Genomic DNA, 14,118 nt, shown 5'->3' on the forward strand with positions numbered 1-14,118 from the left:
TGGGTTATGACCGTCAAATACTCTCCGAAAGGCGCCAAATTCATGAGCGGCGGCACAGATGATGTAATCCGGGTGTGGTCAAAGGCCGGCAAGCTGCTTCTCGAGATCCAGGGACATGATGATGGGGTAATGTCATTGTGTTGGTCCAAGGACGGCGCACACATCTTCTCCGCATCAAATGATAGAACCATCCGAAAATGGCGGGCGATTGATGGACAGGAACTCGTTGTTCTTCGGGGTCATACCCACGCCGTTAGATCCCTCTGTCTTACTCTCAATGAAAGGCATATTATTAGCGCATCAGCTGACTGCTCCATTCGCATCTGGGATCTCGAGACCAATCAGGCAGTCGGAGATCCACTCTTGCATGATGACGAACTCAGGGCTGTTGCCATGTCCCGCGATGGAAAATACATTGCCAGTGCTGGACTAGACAAAAAAATCTATGTATGGAGCTTGGAGGCAGCGCTCAAAAACGTTGTGGTACGTGTGCGTTTTGTTGTCTAATTTCCCTTCCTAACTGTTTTGGCCATCTAGGACGCAGATGATGGCAATGCAAACCTCCAGGCAAGTCATCTCTACTTCTCTTTCACACTACATCTCACTTTTCACTAGGAACATCCAGCCCAACCGAGAGTTGTGCGCCCACCAATCGTGAGCAACCCCACCTTTTCTCATATGTTTCGTCAGACCTTTGACCTCCGTCTTTCGTCTAATCAGCAGGTTAAAGAAACAAGATATGTCAGCGCGCTTTCTTGTTCTTCACCTCTCTCGCCTGACACCAAGATACAGGGCAATGATTTCTTTAGCAACCAATCACACCAAGCGTCTCGTCGTGCAACTCCTCCCGCAAGCCCATCGTCCCTCATTCGTTGGCGTCGTTTGCCCACTTCCATATATTTCGGCACACGACCTCTAAATGTATCTCAACCAATCGAACGAAATTCCCGACACTGGAATTTCAACTTCAAGTTGTTTTCCGGAGGACATTTCACGCGCACCGTCGATGTACCTCTTGCTCAAGATGAAGATGTGAGTCATTCGTCGTCCCTCCAATTTCTTTTCATTAAAATACAATCCAGAGATATGGTATTGTCCATGAAACTGATGCGGAAGCGGCTGCAGCTATGGCACGTACGAACAGCAACCAAGCCAACAGTGCAATTAAATCAGGTCAACCAGCAGGGGCACAAGGGTCTCAAGCACGACCAATCCAAGAACAAGCACAAGGCTCAACTGGCGGAGCGGAAGACTTTGTGTACGAAGGAGTGAGCTGCTGCGGATTTTTCTTTGGTCTCCGTCGTCCTGCTTCGCATCAGTCATGAAGCATGGAAGACGTGTGACACACGCACACTCAGTTCAACCCTCTTTGCCCCACACCTGTGTCTGATTCCTCTCACAATTAATATTCGCCACTATAACTATCACCCACGCACTCAGATCCATCTTTCCCCCGCACCTGTGTCTAACTACTCTCATAATCAATCTTCGACACCATAACTATCACCCACGCACTCGGATCCATCTCTCCTTGTGCACCTCCTTTCCCTTTCCCTACTTTCCATGGATCCACGCCACGTGTTGACAACACCACCGGGGAAGTTGGCCTCGTTTTCTGGAATGTAACTCTTGGTGGTCTTCTGTGCGGGGAGCTTGATGTTTGCTTGAAAGGCGACTAGTTGAAACGTTGAAGTCAGATTTTGCGCAGCATCGAGTACGTACTGCTCAAATCGTACACAGATTGTTCAAACATGTGTTTGTACAACTTGGATATGCATCAATGAGTCTACTGACTAGTAGTAACTACTCGAAACGTCTCCCTCACAATCTTGTCACATCGCGTGATGTTCGTAGAATTTGCACGACGGCTACTTTATAGTCTAGTCAAGTCTCTCATTTAAAATTCTGGATCCAGAATTTGACGGCGAACAATCTGAAGTACCAGCCAGCTGTCAATCAAGTCGAGCTCAACTTTTGGAACCCTCAACCCGAAATGTTGCAGGTATGTTTCTAGCTCATACATGTAGACACTTGCGCTCGGGTTCAACGTTCATGAGTAATCCGTAGTGCTCGAAGGAAAATGGGTTTCTTCTCGAGGTGTACTCTCCCCTAGGTAACTACAAGCAAATCGGAAAGTCTCTGTTTGTCAGGTACCATTTCCAGTCGCGAGGACGAGGCTTTGTCGTCTAAGCACTCTTACAGGTTGAAGACATCGCATGCAAACTTGGGATCACCCCGGCTCAGGTTATTATCTCGTGGAGTGTCCAGCGCGGCGTATGTCGATATCTCTTTAGCATTGCGTCATAACTCACCTTTCCAAATCGATAGACGATCATCCTGCCGAAGAGCATGACACCTTCTCGCATCACAGAGAACCTTGCAGGTGAGAAAGTCCAAACTTTCGCGAGGCAGCATCACTCGAGTCAACCAGTATTTGAACTCCCACAAGAGGTTGGAGACAGCGGCAGCTTCGCACCCTCCGCAGAGAGTGGTCAACCCGAGCGTGGGCTGGAAGTTGCCTCTCGATGTGTTTGATGGGCAGTGAAATATGTGTGGGCTGTTGCTCGATCAACAATTCGTACTACACATCTAGGCTCTTATAATACAGCATTGCTAGCAAAAAACCAATTAGCAATCTTCCAGAAACGCTGTTCATCTAGCACTGCCAAAATGCAAAAATAGCGCAAGTTCACCTGACAGGTGCAATATTTCAGGCCCTTCTGCAAGGGAAAACTGACGATTCACTTACCGGCTCGGGTTTCCGCAAAGAGATCCTGCAATTGAGAATTAACAGGCTAGCTCGATGAGCATGGCCACCGGCCGAAAGGTGACATAGCTACAGGCACCAGGTAGGGAGCAACTCAATCAAAGGTACGATTACACCTCCGGTGCCAGAGACAGTAGTTTCGCTGAAAAAATGACCAGGATAGTGTTGTGCACGGTCCTCGAGACTTCGCGTGCTGCACACCTTGGCTACCTGAAGCCCGACCAGAAGATACGTACGGACTGAGATTCATGTAAGCTTCCTGTCCCCGACTTTTGCATGAGGCAAACAATGGAGATGTCTAGGACGTTGAGCGAGCTTCATCGCCGAATGGTTCATTATGTGTTACATAAATATGTTTCACATACACACCATGCACCTTCTTACTTAGCTCTTATGATGAATGAGCGCTGAGCGCTGAGCTGTGGACCCATCAAGGTGGCCGTGTAAACACATCATATGATCTGAGTTTAAACTTGGCATGGCTGATGGAGGACTAACTTCTAAGGCACCTCTGCTATTAATCGCATTAATATTAGCCACCCCACCCCCATTAAAAACATGCACTCATCGCTCATAAATATCCAGATACAACTCTTCATCACTACAAGTCTTGACCGCAAGATGCTCAAAAAACCTTTTTAACCAAGCTTCGAATTTGGTTCCTCGCGGCATTTCAAACCCGCGGTAGAGTGCTTCAAAACATTAGTCGCTCTGAAGATTCCTGCTCCACTGGATCAGACGAAAAGGTTTGGCAATGGATGAGAACAAGGTGCGCCCGGGGATCCTCAGCATTTTTTGCAGTGAATTAGATCTGATTTTGAAGTGCAGAAATCGAGGGCGACTTCAACCTTCTCTTCTCCGACTGGTCTCACCTTCTAACACTATGGCATGGCCGACTAACTCACCGGAAATTCAACATCACGTCTCCTCGCTCCTGGGTGTTCTTACTTTATTACCTTCCGAGCATCCATCAGTGAAGTCCCGCATGTGAGTACTACATTTTGAGCAGGCTGTGTGCTCGCTCAGTTTTTAAACAGTATATCAAATTTATTCAATGCTACTCCTCGTTGTTCAGCCCTCCGCCTACCTATTGAGACCACGTTACTAAAAGTCGCCGCCAATATTTAAGAGCTCGATACTTTGCGTCTATCCAGAAAAGATGTTGAGCAGTGGTTGCAAGAATAGGATATCTCTGGGAAAGAACACAGTCGGGTCCGTTGTTGATGCATTCATACAATCTGGCCAGCCGTACGTATTATTGCATTTAACTGATGAAGGTTGTGGTCGACATTTGATTCATACTGTATGCAGAGAAACTGCTGATCATTCCACACGTTCTTACGTTTCTTCATTACCATCCTCCTCGGAAAGTCAATCCGCAGCGATCGATGCCATAACCTTAGGATTCCACTTGCACACCTTGTCGTGTCGATCCTGCAGATCGAATTGAGTCCAGTAGAGAAGTGGGCGATCTATGGTACGTCCTTTTGATATCTTGTCGCTTATAATAATCTTCAAACAGTGATTCGTACTGGTCTTCTTGTGGGAAAGCTCTCGCAGACTACTTAATCTCGACACGTTTACCGTTTCTCAGCGCGCATGTTTGAGCGAGAGCAATGGGAGGCGTCTTGTTTGAAGTCGTGCAGCAGGTCACGCAGACGGGTGAGAGCGTCCAGGTTGATGCCACGTAGCCTACATCAGGGTTCCTCTGGTCAGTGAATCAAGGTCATGGTTGTTGACTGCAATATGAGGGAAAGCTGGTGAAGTTCATCTGAAGTTTTGAACATGACTTCGGCTTTGATGTAAACTCTCTGCTTACTGAGACGAGAAAACTTTGATTTGGGCACTATCAACGCCCAGGGGTGTTGATTACAGCAATGGTGCGCAGCTAACATCAAGCAACTTCTGTATATATACGTTCCCATCGGTCATACAATTACTTGTCCGAGTCACCACCGGTGGTGCTTTGCTTGGGAGTGCTGCTACGCGCTATGCACGGCGTACGAATTCGATATGTGTATGTACCCGCCCAAACAAACATCATATAATTACATTCGCTGATGAGACATACATAACAGACCAATGTACGTCGAACTGCCTCAAAATCTGAACCGGACCAAGGTAAGTACTTGATCTGGTGGTTACATAGCCATTGACATGCGGTGTCAGCAAAGCGCCTGCAACCACAGCATGCAAAACTGACCCAAATAGCAGGTCTTCGACACTTTTGCCCCGTATCTCTCCTTCCTCTCGATTACTGACTTTGCGCAGTATTTCACTGTCCAGTCTGTCTGTACAACACGACATCCTTGTCGTGCAACACGAAGAAGCTGAGTCAAGCATGTCAACGAGACGAGGAGAAGCGCCATTGCACTCATCGATATATCGGTCGAAATATCCACCGCCATATGGTGCACAGCACCGCCAGCGTGCGCTTTGGGAAGGTGAGCAGCTACCTTGTGATCCCTACCAGCTTGCTCAAATAGAATCAGGCGGGAATGAAGCGCTTCCTCATATGTGGCAACAGTTCAAGACGCCGGATGGTAAAACAGGATATCAAGATGACACGCTCGTGATGACCTCGTGGAGCCGACCTTTACCAGGAGTGCGACTAGGTGAGGGATGAAATTGCGACAAGGAGCGACGAACTCACCGTTGACCATAGATGATCCTGGATATCTCGCTGTTCCTGGATGGGAATGGCACATCTCACCACTCGGTCGGTCCTACTTTGTCGACCACAATACTCGGACCACGTCATGGAAGAAACCAAAGCCAGAACGTCCAGCAGGAAGCTTGATGCCGGAGTGTGTCATCGAGGGTCACTCCGATTGCATATGGAGCCTTGCCTACTTGGGTACCAGTGGCAATGTAATGAGCGCATCTGACGATAGTTCGATTCGTCAGTGGAAAAGAGACGGAGAAGCAGTGGGAAAACCTCTGAATAACGACGGGGGAGGTTTAGGTTCGATGGCAGTATCTCCGGATGAAACAACGGTCATTTGTGGGAGTGAAGACGGCAGACTGCGGATGTGGAATATAAAGGAGGGCAGCATGATCGGCGACCCGTGGGAGGGGCATAATGCTCCAGTGATGTGCCTTGATTGGCCTCCCAGTTCCCTGGAGATAGCAAGTGGATCTGAAGATGGCACCATACGACGCTGGAACCCGAATACTGGTCAACAAATAGCACCACCCATAGAGACCAGTCATGGATGGGTTTATGCTGTCAAATACTCTCCAAAAGGCGACAAGTTCATGAGCGGTGGGGTTGACGGTTCAATCTGCATATGGTCAATGGACGGCAAGCTGCTTATCGAAATCAAGGGACATGAGCACTGGGTGGCGTCATTGTGTTGGTCCAAGGACGGTGCACACATCTTCTCTGCTTCACTTGATAAAACTATCCGAAAATGGCGGGTTATTGATGGACAGGAACTCGTTGTTCTTCAGGGTCACACCCGCGCCGTCAGATCACTCTGTCTTACTCCGAATGAAAGCTATATTGTTAGCGGATCATACGACCATTCCATTCGTATCTGGGATCTCAAGACTAACCAGGCTGTCGGAGATCCACTCTTGCATGATGACCAAGTCTTCGCTCTTGCCTTGTCCCCCGATGGCAAATACATTGCCAGTGCTGGACTAGACAAAAAAATCTACGTGTGGAATCTGGAAGCGATGCTCAAAAACGTTGTCGTGCGTATGCACTTTGTTGTCTAATTTCCCTTCCTAATGGTTTTCACTTTCTAGGGTGCAGATGATGGGAATGCAAAGCTAAAGGCAGGTCTTTTCTGCTTCTCTTTCACACTGCATCTCACCTTTTACTAGGAACGTACAGCCCAGCCTAACACCGAGACACAGGGCAATGATTCCTTTGGCGACGAATTAGATGATGCATCTCGTCGTGCAGCTCCTCCTGTAAGTCCATCATCCTTCATTCATTGGCGTTGTTTTACTCAGTTCCATTTCGGCACACAACCTTCAAATGCATCCCAACCAATCGAACGACGGTGCTGACACTATAATTTCAACCTCAAGTCGTTTTCTGGAGGACATTCCACGCACGCCGTCGGTGTCTCTCTTGCTCAAGATGAAAATGTGAGTAACTCGTCGTCCCTCCAATTTCGTTGCATTATAATACACTGCAGAGATATGGCATTGTCCCTGAAACTGATGCGGAAGCGGCTGCAGCTATGGAACGTACGAACAGCAACCAGGCCGACAATGCAACGCAATCAGGTCAACCAGCAGGGGCACAACCATCTCAAGCACTGGCAGGGGCACAACCATCTCAAGCGCTGGCAGGGGCGCAAGGGTCTCAAGCACGACCAACAGAAACACACCAGTCAACTGGTGGAAGGGAAAAAGTTTCCTACGAAGTTACCTGTTGCTGCTGCCGATTTTACTTTGGTCGTCCTCCCACTTCGCGTCAGTCATAAAATCATCTAGCAACCCTGTTACTCAATTGTTTCTTACGCATCATGTATCTTACACATAGCTCACTCTCCAAATGCACCATCCGCCTCGCGACAGACTCGTCCTGTAAATCAAATACGTAACGAACTCTACCAAACCCCCACCAATCATCTCGTACAGCCCAAGCCTCACTCCATGAACGACACTGAATAAACCGCAGGACAAGACATCACGCCGTGATATCCACAAATGACATGTCTGACAAATGGATCATGCTACTAGGGCCACGTGGATGTTGGTTTGTCTGCCAGAGATGGATGTGCATGCGCGCGGCAAAGATCGCAAGGGTCAGGAACTGGAAACTGCACGTGGGTGTACATTTCGAGTGTTATCAGTAGGAATACGCAGTAGGATGCGGAGGTACATACCCATTCAAAACTGTCCGGTAGGAGTCCTGGGGCGCAGAAAATCAACGGCGCATCATAGACGACCTGTAGAATATACACCCACCTGGAGGAACAGCGATGTGAACATGTTCATTGTCGCGAAAACTTCAGGAAACAAAATTATCATCGATGAGCACAGAAAAACGGCGCGTGCAAGCGTTAACTCACAGAAAGAACTAGTATAATAGAATATGTTATGGTTCACCAGGACAACGTACAGATGACACGGGGTTCTCCGCCAGCCCTGCATGGCACGTATGAGCGTGATGATGATCAGCCCTGGGGAGAATGTTTGTTAGCGCGTATTTGTACGTATCTATGCACCGTGTTACCCAGTTCGAACACAGAAAAGAGAACAAATGGGATAAAAATCCGGTCACTGGTTGAACTCTGGTAACACCCTGTGATGCCCGGGATCGGGCTAGTCGCATCTGTGAAAGTGAACAGAATGTTTCAGTTATCATGGAACACCAGAGGGAAGGTGAGAGCGCGTACATGCTGCGGAGATGTTAGCGTCGATGGCAATGACGATGGTTGCTGCGAGAAACGACTGACTGATGGATCTACCACTGGCTTGTGTATGGTGAGTGGATTGGGAACTCACGAGATAGGTGCCCAAGATGGCCGTTAGCAAAATTTTATTTCTGTCCCAGAGTACATATGTCCTGAGGATGAAAAACCCTGGATGAATCGGATCAGCAACATGCATATCTTAGGGAGGAAGGAGATATACACTCGGCGCAAACAGATAATAGAATGCCGAACCCTGTGAGAGAGAGTAGGCTGCCCTCAGCAATACTGTACATAGATGAATGTACCAGTGCACGTACCTAAGCTAATATTGGCCAACATCCCGCATGTCTGGCGAAGTCGTAGAGTAAGTTGTTCGTTCTCATTAACTCTCCACTTCATTACATACAACTAGGTTCTCATTCGGGGTAAAGATCACTGAAAAAAAAAATGTTAATGAATCAAACAAGGCGATGTGTGCTGGAGCGGAACATACTATATAGATCTATGACGAGAAGGATAAAGGGAAGGTATCTTGTAACAATATACACGCCTTTCATCTTGCTCCAGTGCGATTGAAGCAAAAATATCCACTTTGCATATCACATTGTGTGTATCAAATCTAAAGTGTATCATGGAAGAAGCGTATTACCTCTTCATGAAGTGAACATGCATAATCATAGGCCTAGATAAGGGAGTTACAGCGGACATGAATAAACGAGAATAAGCCTACCCAGAACGCAGCCATCGATGCTGAGCTGTATCAGGACAAATAATATGACGTTCAAACAGTAGTACGCACTATATATGTACTGGTATACATAACTTGTGAGTTATGATTCATCGTCGTATCGACAAGGAGACATACCGTGGAGAGCTGCAAACTCCTTGCTGCTGCGACATCGTCAATCGAATACTCCATTTCAAAGAGTTCAAAAGATGTCTTTCACATCATGAGCCTTCTCAGCTATTGAGCCTTAAGCGCATCAGGATAGCAGTGTAAATACCGGGGACCATGATCGAGTTAGTTCGAGTTTAAATTTAGTTTACTGTGGCCGTAATGAAGCGTTTTATCATTCACCACTTGTACCGGCCAGAGAGCGACTTGATAAAAGATAAGTACAGCTGTTCTCTAGGAAATTCAGAGAACCATCATCAGGTCAGTTCAAGAAGAACCGTGGACCGGACCATCAGTTCGGTCCAATAATGGTCCGGTTTCGGTTCAGCAAGGGTTCGAGACCTGGAGCCAAAAACAGTATGTCAAAAATGTTCAAACATAGTTAGGTACAAAAGTCGAACGAACAACTAAACTAGCGATACATTACTTCGACATCCTCGACATCTTCGTCATGGAGTACAGGGTATCCCCAATCGTGTTGCTTGTAAATAAGTCTCTGCGAATTGATCGGCTGATATCTGGCAACTCCAGCAATAAATGACAGTAGCTCGGCATTCACTGACTGGAGAGGAGCGGATGAGATGACCTCGGAAGAAATTTTAAGGGCTCACTGAAGCGTATGTTTGGTTTATATCTTGAGCACACAACAGACGGAAGAGAATCAGTGAGTGCCAAGTCGTTTGCACTATGATTCGATCCAGTAAGTAGCTGAAAGGATAGAAATGAAAAAGCTAACACATACAGCAGTCACGATGATACTTTTCGATGGCCTCATCATCTTCAGCAGTGTAGATGATGTCACTGGGTGCATTTAGGTCGCACCTGGGTTGCCCTATTAATAAGCCTTATTATACTTGGCAGTTACGTGTCTCGCCAACTATAATTAGGCTTGGTTTCATCAAATCCCTACACCAGCGTTAAATAGTGCCCCAGCTCCTCAAAATACCTTCAAAAAAACTATGTACACCTCACTATGGTGGGCGCGCGCGCGCGCGCATAGGCTATATTCGGTAAGCATCCCGCCCTGCCTTAATTGCGTCATATTCCTATTTTAATTCGGCACGCTCGGCAACGCCTACTACGCTTCCTAATTCGAACCAAGGGGCCCTTCTCACGCTTCCTAGCTCTCCTCATCACTGTGCTCATTGTCCCTGCCGTTCCCTGCCTCCATCGTGCCCCCATTGTTCCGCCTTTGTCGTCGTCGTCAACCTCCTTCGTTCCTGCCGTTTCCCACCTCCCTCGTGCCTTCTCAACCTCCTTCGTACCTTCGTCGTCGTCGTCGTCCGTACCTGCCGTTTCCCAACTCCCTCGTGCTTTCGTCGTTGCCCTCCTTCGTATCTGCCGTTTCCCGCCTCCCTCGTGCCTTCGTCGCCCCAACCCAGTAATGCCTCGTGCCTCAGGTGTCGGGAGGGTCAAAGGGCTCTCGAAATCCATCATTTCCCATGGTTTTAGAGGGGGTCATCGCTATTCCAAAGTCCTGGCAGCCGGCAAACAAAGCCAGCGTATGGCAGAGGCAGATTCCAGCCGCCAGGCTGCTATACAAGGTATGTACTATTTTCTTTTTTTATCATTAACGCTTATTGTTGTATTAGAAATGTCATCAGAGGACCGAAGCCGCGTCGAAAATATGATGGCAGATTTTGGAATGGACGTGGAGGTGTTCACCCATACAGTGCCTCCAGGTGAAGAGGCCTTTGACCTCAGTCACGCAGGTGGGGAGCATGAGGCATTTGAAGACCTTGCTCATCAACTGGCGGATCTAACTGGATAGTACGTATTCACCACTGTGTACAACTCTTCAAATATTAACACCCATTGTAGTCATCACATTGATCCACGAATTCGGGGAGAACACATCGACACTCAAACCGCTCATTGGGGCCTTCAGATAGATCGTCTCGTTGACGCCTACTTAAACTATCGCAGTCGAGATTCCGGGGACGGTATGCCTGATATTTCAGATCAGGTCCTGTCAGGTGTCGATGCTTCATTCTCAATTAATGAGATTGAACTCATTGATACATTCAGTAAGTCTGAAACGTTCCTTGATATCTTGTACTTATTTTTTCTTTGCAGCACGAAGGCGCTCGCATCTACGACCATTACCGTCTCATCAATACCCGAATGAAACCCTCATCTACTATGGGTACATCGGGTGTGCCCCGATGTATCCTTCTGTTGCCATCTCGCTTCGTACACTCGCTGCCTACCGTCAGTCGCACCGAATGTGTCCCCGGTTCAGTATCCAATCACAATGCAAGACTTTATGTTACCTTCACGATGTACGTACATTCCTCACATTGAGGTTCGTTTATTTACGTTGAGTTTGTAGATTCCATATCGGCCATACTTAAAAATGCAATTCTCGGCAGCCTATGACGTTTTTCTAGAAATCCTCCATCGCATCAACCAGCGTCTGCGTCAGGCGCTCAAACGGGATACCGTCAACTGGCGTATGTTAAACACATGCCCTGCATGCTTTTACAAGCTCGACGATGAACCTGCCTTCGATTTTGAATGGCTGGTATCAATTGACGGTAACAATAGCCTGAAGTGATGGGACTCGTCCATCTATGGTACCACCGCCCGATCTGATTCTCGCACAGCTCGTTCGGATTATTGGATTCATGCTGACGCTGTTGACAAGTTTGAGAATGAAGTCAAATCCCGACAAGTAAGTGTTTACTATGTATACAACTATGTTCTAACATTATCTTTTAGACAGACTTGAGGAATGATGACGACTGGGAGGATGAGCCTACAGACCCGGATCATCCGGGAGCATTCACATGCGTCAATCGATGGAGAAACGCTGGCCCAGACTCACGTAAGAAGATGTTTGCCGTATTCCAAGAGTCAGGTATTTTTATCGCTTCATGCCGCCATCGCTTTGTGCTTCTCGCGTGTGATATGATCCGAAGCGGAGAACTGTAAGACCGCATTTTGATCTAATTTTTATATTACTAATGTATTCTGGCAGTGCGAAATATCTGATAGCGATCATCGACAAACTCCTTACGGTATATGGAAAAAATGGAGGTTGCGCGTACAATATCAGTTGCGCATTCTCGAAGACGTTAGCTAATAGTACGTTGGGCCCTCGTGCACACGATCTCGGCTTTCGGATGATGGTTGGCGCCTTCCATGGCCATGCGCACAATCGAAGGTGTCAGCTTGACTGGCACCCAATGTATATCTCTGGAACTGGCCATACTGAGGGCGAGGGTTGTGAGCATATCTTCTCTGCATCTAACGAGCTTGCGCGTAGCACAAGGCATGCTAACCGTTTTCATCGCCACCAAGCCATCGAGGAACATTTCGCTTTTTGGGATGCCGATAAGTATGCTGCACTTAGTAAGTCAAAAAATCAAGCTGTAATTGTAATACTGATGCCGCAGTGTCAGGTAATTATTTGTGGACTCATTATCGCGAAGCGTTGAAATCTGTTCGGTTGCTGACAGCCGAGCTAGAAACTATCAAGGCCGAGCTACGCCTTAGCGACAACGACTTCCCTGGATTCTTTGATCAGGAACGCATATATCTGGATGGTCTGAAGCAGCCAGCTCCACGAGATCGACTCTCTATACGTTACGTTGAAGTACTAGATGAACTCGCTGAAAGAAGGTATCGTGCCATCGACTACTAACTACCACCCATCCCCTGATATGAATTTTAATAGAGCTGAATGGGATCTCGCCCGTGAATCTGGCAATAACGCTCTTAATGGAGTACATATTGGCAGCTTGGAACAGATGCATGACGCCCTGAAGCAAGCTCGCATCCGAGTTAATTCTTCATACGCCAAATTACAGCATGCCGAGGGGCTTGTTGCTCATTGCGAAACACTCTTATCTGTCGATGAGAGATGGTTGATTGGCGGTGACGAATACAAACGTTTCAAGGAGGAAGCGACACTCGGCAAGTATCGTACTGCATTGGATGAACTCGAACGTTTGGTCGTCATGAGATTGTTTGAACTCTCAAAGCTCTCGTTATCGGGCACAGGTTTGAGATTTCCACTACTAGTAAGCGCTTGTACTATGACTGATTCGTTTACAAATTGTTTAGGATACAAACTACGTCAACAGATTAGTAAAGCTTTACAGCGGCGCTCGGACACTATTCGCAACGCGATCAATCGCTACAATATCCAGGCTGCTTCCCTCATCCCACCGAGACAAACGATCGCATGGAAAGACATTGCCGAATACAGTTTCCTTGGCGAGTTTGACCTTCTGCGTGACTCTCGTACTGACATCCAAGACAAGGATTGGGCAAGGCCAGCTCACCGTGAGGCGACTACAAAGTACTTCAAGCTCTGCCGAGCTCGCGAAGAAATTATTCGACTCAATATTGAAATTCGCCGGCTCCGAACTGCTATCCACGATGAAACCATTGACACGTCTGCCGTTATCGACGAACTTCTTGTAGCTAACCCTTTGCTTGCTGCCGAGTTGAAACGCCAGTGGCGCTCACGGGCGGCTATCAACGCTGTGCACACATATCGGTTAGATCAGATTGAGAGACTATTTGGATTCTCTGGTATTAGTGGCATTGGAACTCGCCTTGCGAATCCTGCGTTCAGCAGACCAGTCAATACCAACGGTGCTAGTTCCGGTGAGTGTGGATCTTTAACTACCTATATCGCATTAATTCTCGCCACAGCACAAGCAGAGAATCCTGATTCTTCTGCGTCGGAATTCCATGATATTGAAGCCCTTGACCGTGAAGAGCACGAAGTGGTCACCGAAGACATGGCTGATTTTTTGTACTCAATAAACGACTGACACCATCTCTGCTTTGTAATTGTTTTTTTTCATGTACCGCATAGGACTACATATATGAGAAGTTTTCTGGTTTGATCGGTGATATAAGAAAGAGTAGGTAGACGATTGTATAAGTGATTGTGTGGGTGATATAAGAAAGAATTGAACAACTTGAATACCTATGATGTTCGGATAGGTTAGTTGGCGACCCCGAGCTTTCTGCATGGTGACCTCGTCGCGATTCCTTGATCCAACTTGAATGTCGATGATGTTTGGATAGGTGAGTTGGCGATCTCACCTTGATCCAACTTG

The 14,118-nt window shown here is 47.4% G+C and overlaps 5 protein-coding genes across 5 annotated transcripts; 4 read left to right on the forward strand and 1 right to left on the reverse strand.

Annotated features, from left to right (window-relative positions):
• Nucleotides 1-1,918: 1,918 nt before the first annotated feature.
• Nucleotides 1,919-2,535, forward strand: F5891DRAFT_953330 (NADP-dependent oxidoreductase domain-containing protein; the record flags this gene model as incomplete). The annotated part of the gene is made up of 4 exons (XM_041375172.1): nt 1,919-2,002; nt 2,068-2,145; nt 2,203-2,274; nt 2,329-2,535. Coding segments are annotated over 4 exons (441 nt in total), but the record flags the coding sequence as incomplete, so codon positions are not given.
• A 990-nt stretch (nt 2,536-3,525) lies between these two features.
• F5891DRAFT_1038084 (uncharacterized protein) lies at nt 3,526-4,115 on the forward strand (the record flags this gene model as incomplete). Its single annotated transcript, XM_041361882.1, has 4 exons — nt 3,526-3,536; nt 3,596-3,754; nt 3,805-4,015; nt 4,079-4,115. The coding sequence occupies 3 exons, from the start codon at nt 3,526-3,528 to the stop codon at nt 3,893-3,895; spliced, it is 261 nt and encodes an 86-aa protein (XP_041225278.1). The 3' UTR covers nt 3,896-4,015; nt 4,079-4,115.
• Nucleotides 4,116-7,317: 3,202 nt separating this feature from the next.
• On the reverse strand, nt 7,318-9,344 carry F5891DRAFT_393690 (uncharacterized protein). Its single transcript, XM_041371674.1, has 16 exons — nt 9,150-9,344; nt 9,011-9,101; nt 8,945-8,954; nt 8,876-8,895; nt 8,795-8,827; nt 8,639-8,735; nt 8,552-8,580; nt 8,463-8,493; nt 8,366-8,398; nt 8,237-8,313; nt 8,128-8,182; nt 7,965-8,063; nt 7,801-7,911; nt 7,697-7,737; nt 7,615-7,640; nt 7,318-7,548 (listed from the first exon to the last, which is right to left on the reverse strand). The coding sequence occupies exons 2-16, from the start codon at nt 9,062-9,064 to the stop codon at nt 7,416-7,418; spliced, it is 849 nt and encodes a 282-aa protein (XP_041225279.1). The 5' UTR covers nt 9,065-9,101; nt 9,150-9,344; the 3' UTR covers nt 7,318-7,415.
• Nucleotides 9,345-10,667: 1,323 nt separating this feature from the next.
• F5891DRAFT_934801 (uncharacterized protein) lies at nt 10,668-11,184 on the forward strand (the record flags this gene model as incomplete). The annotated part of the gene is made up of 3 exons (XM_041374029.1): nt 10,668-10,810; nt 10,862-11,067; nt 11,117-11,184. Coding segments are annotated over 3 exons (417 nt in total), but the record flags the coding sequence as incomplete, so codon positions are not given.
• Nucleotides 11,185-11,205: 21 nt separating this feature from the next.
• F5891DRAFT_1128890 (uncharacterized protein) lies at nt 11,206-13,827 on the forward strand (the record flags this gene model as incomplete). The annotated part of the gene is made up of 9 exons (XM_041364329.1): nt 11,206-11,322; nt 11,373-11,577; nt 11,647-11,714; nt 11,762-11,970; nt 12,021-12,394; nt 12,445-12,664; nt 12,783-13,045; nt 13,109-13,657; nt 13,706-13,827. 9 exons carry the CDS (start codon nt 11,206-11,208, stop codon nt 13,825-13,827), a joined length of 2,127 nt encoding a protein of 708 aa, XP_041225281.1.
• Between the last annotated feature and the right edge of the window lie 291 nt (nt 13,828-14,118).

The sequence above is a fragment of the Suillus fuscotomentosus genome (genome assembly GCF_016647785.1).
Source record: "Suillus fuscotomentosus strain FC203 chromosome Unknown F5891scaffold_31, whole genome shotgun sequence".
Lineage (NCBI taxonomy): Eukaryota > Fungi > Basidiomycota > Agaricomycetes > Boletales > Suillaceae > Suillus > Suillus fuscotomentosus.

Coding starts and splice junctions, on each gene's coding strand:
- F5891DRAFT_393690 (XM_041371674.1), bottom strand. CDS start 9,064: ATGGAGTATTCGATTGACGATGTCGCAGCAGCAAGGAGTTTGCAGCTC. Junction 8,314..8,365: donor ATTATCTGTTTGCGCCGAGT/GTATATCTCCTT, acceptor CGATTCATCCAG/GGTTTTTCATCCTCAGGACA. Junction 7,549..7,614: donor TACCGGACAGTTTTGAATGG/GTATGTACCTCC, acceptor ACCCACGTGCAG/TTTCCAGTTCCTGACCCTTG.